The sequence below is a fragment of the Toxotes jaculatrix genome, chromosome 3, assembly GCF_017976425.1.
Source record: "Toxotes jaculatrix isolate fToxJac2 chromosome 3, fToxJac2.pri, whole genome shotgun sequence".
NCBI classification, from domain to species: Eukaryota; Metazoa; Chordata; class Actinopteri; family Toxotidae; genus Toxotes; species Toxotes jaculatrix.
The window spans coordinates 17,235,372-17,245,489 of record NC_054396.1 but is presented as its reverse complement, the minus strand read 5'-3'; the positions used below and the strand labels follow the sequence as shown (position 1 = coordinate 17,245,489).

Here is a 10,118-nt window from a genome sequence, read left to right as displayed (position 1 = left end):
CCTCTGATAGTGTTTCTGTGGCTAAAGAAAACAAATGAGACAAGTCTTTAGCAGGTTTTCTTTCCAGGGAGTAACAGTAAGCTTTTGCTTCATCACATTCAGGCCACTGCAGATGAGGCACTGAGGTTAATCCTATCAGGATAATGACACCCACAGTTCCTTCATATGGAGACGGACCCTGATGGTTAAAATGGATAATTGCTGGCCTGGCCGGAAAGTATTAACACTAAAACATTCAGAGCAGTGTATTTAAACAATCAAGGAAATAAAGTAAAAGTAGAAATTTGCTCTCTTGCAGGTATTCGTGAAATTAGGAGCAAAATTGTTTAATTGAATAATGAGTGAGGATTTTCTCCTTGTCTCTTTACACGCACTGGTAGCATGGGAACACACACGTGCATGTGTCCTTGCCTCTATTTGAAGTATAGAGTTCTGAAAAGCCTTATCTACTGTGTCTATTAGCTTTTTCTCATTGGTCCACATTCAGAACAAACAGATCAGTACATACATCAGTGTTCTCAAAATAAAGGATTGTTTTATAGTGATATTAAACACATATAGACTCATAATATTTTCCTCATAATTCCACGTTTAATTTGCTGGTTTAGAATACATTTACAGTGAAATGAATGGATGTGCTAAAAGCTGTTGACCGAATTCAATTCCTATTCTTTAATCAGGATTAAGAAAATTCCTGTGGACCTGAAATTACTTTGGGCCTTGGCCTCTCTATCCGCGGTGTTAAGGTAATTACTGGCCTCTTTGGCCGTCTGCACTACCTCACAATCCTGTAATCCCATTTTGACAAATTGAAGAACGGGTTAGCGGTGAGGTATAAAATCACAGTGTGCAACAGTGACCCTTGTGTCCATCAGCACAATTGAGTTCTTTAGGTGAGGAAGCTCAATAGAACGACAGACAACCGAAGATGGTGTGGGAAGGAGGAATCGAGCCCAATGGCACAGAGGGCAAGAACTTCTACATCCCCATGTCCAACAGGACTGGGATTGTTAGAAGTCCTTTCGAATACCCACAATACTACATGGTAGATCCCATCATGTACAAGCTTCTAGCTTGCTACATGTTTTTCCTGATCTGCACCGGAACGCCCATCAACGGTCTGACGTTGTTCGTCACGGCTCAGAACAAGAAACTCCGCCAACCTCTCAACTACATCCTGGTCAACCTGGCTGTGGCCGGACTCATCATGTGCTGCTTCGGATTCACCATCACCATCACCTCTGCTTTTAATGGTTACTTCATTCTTGGAGCCACTGCCTGCGCTGTTGAGGGATTCATGGCCACACTGGGAGGTAAAAAGTCAACTTTACTGTTTACTCTTCCATAGTACTATGTTTCCTCAGTCCCATAGCGTGAAAGTTTTGCAAGTTAACCTGAAAGATCTCCTTTGCTACTCTCTACAGGTGAAGTCGCTCTCTGGTCACTGGTCGTCTTGGCTATTGAGAGATACATTGTCGTCTGCAAACCCATGGGAAGCTTCAAGTTCACTGGAACTCACGCAGGAGCTGGAGTCCTTTTCACCTGGATCATGGCCTTCTCATGCGCTGGACCCCCACTGTTTGGCTGGTCCAGGTTAATTCACATTTGTATCTGCAATTTTACTTACAGTAAACATGACTTCAAAACATGATAGTAAAAATGAAAACACCTACAACCACTTAAACAAACCATCCATGTTAAGAAACTGACAGTGTGAAAGCACAGATATGAGGTTGGTTGATATAGAGCTTCTTGTACGACTAGGTCTTAATCATTTGCAATAATGGCTCTTCTTCAATCTCACACAGGTACCTTCCTGAGGGCATGCAGTGCTCCTGCGGGCCTGACTACTACACTCTGGCCCCAGGCTTCAACAACGAATCATACGTCATCTACATGTTTGTCGTCCACTTCTTCGTTCCTGTCTTCCTCATCTTCTTCGCTTACGGAAGCCTTGTGCTAACAGTCAAAGCTGTAAGTGAAATCCACAAGCATGTTCTCAGCCTTGTGTATCTATCTGTGTGACACATTTATAGTAGAATTTATTTAATAAATGTACAAGACACTGATTATTTTTACTTGCCCAAACTCTTTAGGCTGCAGCCCAGCAGCAGGACTCAGCCTCCACTCAGAAAGCTGAGAAAGAAGTCACACGTATGTGCGTCCTGATGGTCATTGGCTTCCTGGTAGCTTGGACACCATATGCCACTTTCACTGGTTGGATTTTCCTGAACAAGGGAGCTGCCTTCACTGCCCTGACTGCTTCCATCCCTGCCTTCTTTGCAAAGAGCTCAGCCTTGTATAATCCTGTTATCTATGTGCTGATGAACAAACAGGTTTGTTATATATATATATATGTCTATATATTTATACCGTATACATAAAAATACATATATAAAGGATCTTAACTTAATTTTTCTGTTTAAACCCACCGTGATGAACATTACATGCTTGTTATTTTAACATCTTTTTTTGCTCTACTTTTCAGTTCCGTAACTGCATGCTGAGCGCTATTGGAATGGGCGGCATGGTGGAGGATGAGACCTCAGTTTCTACCAGCAAGACAGAGGTGTCCTCTGTTTCTTAAACATAGAGGCATTTTCACTGACCTGGACATTTTTGTTTCTACTGTCTCCTTAATCTGGAATAATCCTCAGTGTGGATTGAGTGAAGTTCAGCGACATATGAACTACTTGACCAGTGATGAATGGCTCCAGGAACAAACTCATGAACTGCATTTTTTTCACCTTTTATTTGAATGATGTTGGAAATCAATGTGATTTTAAAATCAATGCAAATAATGATAAGACCTGCGAATGCATGTATATGGATGCTCACTTTGACTCACCCTGCAGTCTGAGGAACAGAATACAATATTTCTCTTTTTTCTTACATCAATGGAAACGCATTTTGTACTGTATTTTCAAAATGAGCAACTATGTACAATGTAAAATTCTATTTTGTCACTTGTTGAGTTGGTCATCATGAATTGTAAACATTGTATATATCTATAAAAATAGCATAGATAAATAAATGCATGCATGAAAATGTGTTGACACATTGAATTGATTTCAAACATCAGGCCATAACAGTTTTATTAATGTGAAATAACAGCTCTGCATACACTGAACCATTTTATTTGTCAAGAGCTTTAAAGAGATTTAGTGACACTCAGAGAAGCTTGAGTTTCTCGCATTGTTCACAGCTTAACTGGTTTACCTTATGTCCCCCCATCTCAGTCTCAGCTTGTTCTTCATCCAGTCTGTAGAGGGCATTGGTGCACACAGGAGACACCTTCGGATCATGCCGTCTTGGTTACCTGATCATGACGGTGCTGAGACAAAAAGGAGTGTGGTAAAGCCAGATCAGGTTAATCCAATTAACAAGGAAAAGAGCAGGGATAAGAAAACCAGAGTGTTAGTCTTACTTGCCATAGGTCCACTGGAGCAAGAAACACAAACAGTGTTTTATGTTGAATTTATATATATATATATATATATATGTATGTGTATGTTGGTAAATGATCCACAGATCAGTGGATCATTTGCCAACTGGTTTTGATGACTGAATGATTTTTATGTTCATAGCTGTTTGTCACCTGTCTTGTCGGTAGGCCATAGACTTGATGGAGAGGGAACCTGATCTCATCTTTGTCAAGGAGGAGTCATGATGATCATCCCATTGGCCAGCAGATTTGTATCACAGATAACAAGAAAAGTAAGTTTGCTTTCAAAAAAAACCCAAAACTAATCATTGAAATCATGATAGTTTCTGTGATTTAACTGCATTTATTCTCATTTAACAGCTGGAATTTTTGAGGAGGACAGCATGCTTCATAGATCTGTTGATGAGCTGCGGCTTCACTCAGGGGACTTAAACAACTTCCCCATGGTGGCTGACACTCAAACAGAACAATGCACACAGCCAACAATTATGGACAGGTTAATAGGTGATACAACAATGAGTACTCTGGTTGACAACACATATCCTCCGGGCACTCTCATGCTCCTCTCTCAGGCTGTGCGACGCCCCCCGAGCAGGTCCAAGAGCCTGTGCACTCTCATCTCAGTCAGGGTGCCGTCTATACATGCATATGCTGCTGGGGCATGCTGGGAGATGGGGATGGCTCCCACACTCTCCATAAAGGGGAGTCTGACCGTCATGGAGCAAGATAAAGAGTACTTTTATGTTTGACTGCACCATGTGATAATGTGGTTTCAAGTAGATTATTATTATTGTTATTATTATTATTATTATCATTAATAATAATAATAATAATAATAATAATAATAATAATAAGACCATGTTTGTTATTTTGCTTGGCTGATTGTAACCCTACATACTCTTCACTTATATTTTGTGTTGTGAAACATTGAAATGGTGCTGGTACATTCATGAGATGTGCTCTGCAAATACAGACTGATGTCATTTTCACATGGTACTGGTGCAAATACAGATTATATCATGTTATGTTTTGGGCTTCGTTGGTAAAGAGATTTATGTGTACGTGGGTAAAGAGGGTGTGCTTGAAGAACAGGGCAGTGGGTGTGCTTGTGTAACTGTTTCTGAGTTTTTATTGAGAAATAACAGTTTTTCTACAGTTTTTGGACTCAATCGGTTTCTTCTTTTACAAACTATTTCCCCAGCCTTGAAAAAAAAATGTTCAGACGGCACAGATGAGGCTGGGATGTGTGTGTGTGTGTGTGTGTGTGTGTGTGTGTGTGTGTGTGTGTGTGTGTGTATTTAAATGTAATGAATTTATGTCTTATTTATATCTGTATTTAGTATTATATATCTATATACCTGTCTATATAACTCTTTATCTATATCTATCTAATTTATAAATTATATATCTATTGCTCTATCTACACTGATTCTCTAAAAATACACCATCAGCACTACTAACTCTTTGCCAATTCCCCACACAGTAATATGATAGATAATAGAAAACAGCTTAGGGGCGAAGATGATTTTTTTTTCACGTGGTTGTGCCGCCCCCTGTGTGATGCCGCCCCGGGCGGCTGTCCGGTTCGCCCGTGCCAAAAACCGCCACTGACTACAGCTGTCAACTAAGTGAACTGGACTGAAAAGTATATTATTTCAACAGTATAATGTAGAGGAGTAGCTCAAGTCTAAGTAGCATTGCATGAAAACGCCTCTTTAAAATTGTAGGTTACCTACTTGAGTAAATGTAGGCCTACTTACTTCCAGCCACTACCAATGAGCAGTCTTTTGATCTAGTGATTTCATCCACAACATATAATACGCTATTTATGGCACTTTTTCCCCAAAAATTTGAGCCTGTAACGTGAGATTACCGAAACACAAAAAGCCAAAACACTCCACAGTAACTTGTTTCTACCAATATGCACACACACTTCTTCAGTGGTCTCTAAAGTTAGAAAGACGGACGGACTGGAAGGACCACTCGAGCAGCAGATTAGAATCTCGTCGCCCGGCAACACGTCCAATCCCGCATTCTAAAACAGAGACAAACATTTTGAAAAACGGTTTGTCTTTTACCACACATTTATAGCAGGATACAGATAGGTAAAAAAACAAAAACATTCTAATAAATTTATAATAATATTAACCAAGTATCTATGTAAAGCTACAGAGCGGACTGTGACTGTATATTGTATACATGGTATGGTTAGGTTATGTTACAAATCATGTATTGCAGAGTGTAAATGTTATACAGACAGGGCCTGAACCCAGATCAGCGGCAGATGATGACATGACATGACACTGTGAACAGTGCTGTGTGGGGAGAAGCGGTTCACCTGGTTGTGTGGTGGGCTAAACAGTGATCTGTTGCGCCCACCAGTGGGGAGAAGTTGAAATGTCAAGAGTGTTATAGCCCTTGATCCTTCCTGCCTGTTTTCATACTCAGAAGGCTCAGAAGGGGTATAAACGCTAGAGGACTAGAAGGAGGGGAGGTTAGTACTGAGCAGACTCTGTGACTGTTGTGTAGAACCGGGACAAGAGCTCCTTCCTCAGCTGACATCAAATGTACACATCCTCTGCTGGACCTTTATATGTGTGTGACCTAAATTTACTGTATGTAACGTAGCTATTATATATATGTCTGTGTGTGTGTGTGTGTGTGTGTGTGTGTTTGTGTGTGTGTGTGTGTGTGTGTGTGTGTGCGTGCGTGTGTGTATAAGTCGCCTCAGCTACACCTATAGTTCTTCTTCTACTCTATTCTTAAGGTAGAGGTAATCTACTTGTGAGGTTTGTACTACCTATTTTTGTATTTACACCTTTTCATTGCTCTTGTGAACCATTTTAATGTTTAGCTCTTCCTATACATCTTTGCCCCTGTATTTCTTATTACTGATCCTGTGAGTCTCCTTATGCCTAACCTGCAAGTAGAGGATATTAACACCAGAGTGTACTATTTTACCCCTGACACAGTGTTGAGGGCATTCAAGTCATGGAATATTTTATATAAATAAAAAAAGTTTTGTTTGCATTTTTATTCAGTTGGTCACTGGCTAATTTTGTTTATCTGGATGCCTTGAAGCAATGAATAAGACTACTGTGTCAGGGGAGCTGATATAATATATACTGTGAGGGAATGTAAATTTGACAATCATCAGACATTTTCCCACAGCGTTTATACTGTGGTTAGCTTTAAATAGCTCTAGGTGTATTACAGGTCATTGTGAGCAATCTATAAGCAAGGCTGCTTTATGGCAGCTTTTCTTTAACTGATTTTGTGCATGAATATGATGAAGTACTTTACATTGTCAGATATTTCATTTGCTGTATTAGCCAAAAATAAGTCAGATGTTTCATTTGCTGTATTAGCCAAAAATAAACATTCCCATCTTGTTATTTAATGCAGTAAGAATTGATTTTCCAGAAAATCTACTCTATCATGGCAATATCTTAAGCTTTTAAGCTCTTAAGTAAGTTGGGTTTTTGCTGAACTGTCATTTCACAGAGAAAAGCCAACACTACATATCCATCATTATAAAGTACTTCTGCTCATTGTACAGCTACTTATTGTTGTTATTTACTTGTTAGGTTATCTAGCTATTAGAACATCATTTGGAGAGGTGTATGTCTCCTTTGAGGTTTGAGCATGTAAGCTAAACAGTAAAGACTGATGTTGGAACAAATTATTACATCTAAGACAACATGTAACTTTTTCCTTTGCCACCTATTTAAGAAGTTGCTGTTATTTATTAACAAATACAAATCTGTGGTCCCTGCAATGCTGTAGGTTGGCCACTGATTTGCGGGATCAACAAAAGGGAAAGGTCACATCAAGATTGTAATGCAATACTTGCAATTCTCTCTAAATGTTTCAGCAGTTTCCAAGTAAAACCAAGTACGAATTGAACTGTTTAAATGTTAAAAACAACAACAATGACAACACCAAGAGGTCTTTTATGCATGCATTTAATAACTTTTTTCTACATTTTTTGTTTATAAAATATATACAGAATTTATGACAGAGGCCCACAAATATGCTAACCTCTCCATGTCGTAAGTATACAAAGGTGATTCTTCCCCACTCACCCATACAGACATATCACAAGCATTTGTTGCCAACAACATTTGTTCCAAGAAAACACGCTGTTTCAGAGCTTTTTTTTTTTTTTTTTTTGCTTGATATTTTTTCAGCTGTGGTTCAGATGATGTCCAGTTTGATGTCCTGTTTTTGTCAAATACACACACAAAGAATCCGCATGGTGAAACGCTGCCATCGGTTTGTGTTCTGAGATTGATGTTCATTTGTTGCTGCAAAGATCATTTGTTTGTATCCATTTGCTTATTTCCATTTCAAGACAACCATTCAGGATCAGGAAGACATCAGGAAGGTGGATGTCCGGAGCATTATTCTTAAGAGACAGAGGACACTTCTGTCTTGCTGGTTGATACTGAGGTCTCATCTTCAACCATGCCGCCCATTCCAACTGTAGTGAGCATGCAGTTACGGAACTGAGAAAGAACAAATAAAAAAAAACATATATAAAGGTAAGATACCAAACAATGTTATGCACATGTCACAAGAAGAAACCCTCATTTGCCAATCATGCTGTGATAAAAACAACCAGCCAAATATCACTGTATGACTGTATTTCTGAAGCAACAGTTGCTAAAGTGTAGTGACAAACTAACCTGTTTGTTCATCAGCACATAGATGATAGGATTGAACAATGCTGAGCTCTTTGAGAAGAAGGCAGGGATGGCCATGGCTGTTGCTGAGAAGGCAGCTCCCTTGTTGAAGAAGATCCATGCAGCAAAGCTAGCATATGGGGTCCAGGCCACGAGGAAGCCCAAAACCATCAGGACACACATACGTGTCACTTCCTTCTCAGCTTTCTGGGTGGATGCTGAGTCCTGCTGCTGAGCTGCAGCCTGAAATGTGTTAAACAGAAGAGCAGGAAGAAGGTTGTTTAGATGTACATACAACAGCTCTTAGCATAGTATGAAATGTAGATGCCAAACATTGACTGTGGCCATCTTGTCACGTGTCAGGATTTTCTGCTTAATGTGATAACAAACGTGGGTGTAGGCATTAAAGTCAAGATACAGGTGAGTCTGTCTATGGGATGGCAGTTATCACCCCCACACACAATACTGTTTATAATATAGTACAGTTAAGAAGCTAAGACTTACAGCTTTGACTGTCAACACAAGGCTTCCATAAGTGAAGAAGATGGTGCCCACAGGGAAACAGAAGTGGCAGATGAACATGTACATGACGTATGATTCGTTGTTGTAGCCTGGGGCCAGAGTGTAGTAGTCAGGTCCGCAGGAGCACTGCAGACCCTCGGGAATGTACCTGTGTGAAGGACAGAAAAGAAAATCATTTGCTACTCAAGAGCAAATGAGCTCAGGGAGGCATACTTTAGTAAAGTTAATAAACATACTTTTCACTCTAACTCAAGTACACTTTGGAAGCAAACTTTGTAAGAAAACTTTTCAGCCACACTTTTCTCATGTTTACTTTAGTTTTTGGATCCATTTTTATTTGGTTACAAATTCGGATTGTTTCATTCTTAGGCATGTGTTGGCTCGAAAGTGTTGGCACCCTTCTCAATTCAGTGCAGGCAGGCTTCAAACAATGTGAATCTATGAATGTTTTTAGGCGCAGGTGTTTGATATTTGAATTACCTGGACCAGCCACCCAGTGGAGGGGCGGCACAAGCGAGAGCCATGATCCAGGTGAAGACAACTCCAACTCCTGCATGAGTTCCAGTGAATTTGAAGCTTCCCATGGGTTTGCAGACAACAATGTATCTCTCAACAGCCAGGACGACCAGAGACCAGAGAGCAACCTGACCTGTAAGACAACAAAAGAATAGTATTAGAAGAGTAGAAGTATTTTTTCTGTGACAAAAGCAACAATACACGGTAACATATAGAAGAGTTCCCAGTGTATATCATACCTCCCAGAGTAGCCATGAATCCTTCAATGGCACAACCCATTGGTCCAAAAATGAAATAGCCATTAATAGCGGTTATGAAGGTGATGGTGAACCCAAAGCAGACCATGATGAGTCCGGCCACAGCCAGGTTGACCAGGATGAAGTTGAGAGGTTGCCGGAGCTTCTTGTTCTGAGCTGTGACCAGCAGAGTCAGAGCGTTGATGGGGAAACCAGTGCAGATCAGGAAGAACATGTAGACAGCAAGCATTTTGAATTGCCATGGATCCCCCAGGTAGTACTGTGGATATTCAAAAGGACTCCTGACAAGCCCCGTCCTGTTGTTCATGGGAATGTAGAAGTTCTTGCCCTCTGTGCCGTTCTCCATCTTCTCTTAATGAAAGGACCAACAGTTTGTTTGTTTGCCCAATGCAATGCCAAACCCCTCTGTGGCTGATCTCAGGTCTAGAGGTTAGCTTTATACTCTTCAAAGAGTGGATTACAGGGGGATTAAGAACAAGTGTTTTGTGTAAGCCTCAGTAATTAATCTTAACACCGGATAATCATCAACTTGTCGAAGTCTGGAGTTATGAAAGTTTCCACAGAACAGCTCTGTTGCTCTCTTTTTTTTTCTTCGTCGGGGGTCAGTCACTGCAGTTTTGCTTGAGGTTGAAAATCTTGAACCTTTTTTCAAATTCCAACAAATTGAAGTTTTCTTCTTTAATTGAAAAAAGA

General features: G+C 40.2%; 2 protein-coding genes across 2 annotated transcripts; one reads left to right on the top strand and one right to left on the bottom strand.

Moving 5' to 3' along the window:
- Window positions 1–688: 688 nt before the first annotated feature.
- LOC121179623 (green-sensitive opsin-like) lies at window positions 689–2,898 on the top strand. The gene is made up of 5 exons (XM_041034559.1): window positions 689–1,313; window positions 1,425–1,593; window positions 1,809–1,974; window positions 2,097–2,336; window positions 2,489–2,898. Exons 1-5 carry the CDS (start codon window positions 929–931, stop codon window positions 2,585–2,587), a joined length of 1,059 nt encoding a protein of 352 aa, XP_040890493.1. The 5' UTR covers window positions 689–928; the 3' UTR covers window positions 2,588–2,898.
- A 4,956-nt stretch (window positions 2,899–7,854) lies between these two features.
- On the bottom strand, window positions 7,855–9,771 carry LOC121179624 (green-sensitive opsin-like). Its single transcript, XM_041034560.1, has 5 exons — window positions 9,408–9,771; window positions 9,133–9,301; window positions 8,635–8,800; window positions 8,134–8,373; window positions 7,855–7,953 (listed from the first exon to the last, which is right to left on the bottom strand). Exons 1-5 carry the CDS (start codon window positions 9,769–9,771, stop codon window positions 7,855–7,857), a joined length of 1,038 nt encoding a protein of 345 aa, XP_040890494.1.
- Between the last annotated feature and the right edge of the window lie 347 nt (window positions 9,772–10,118).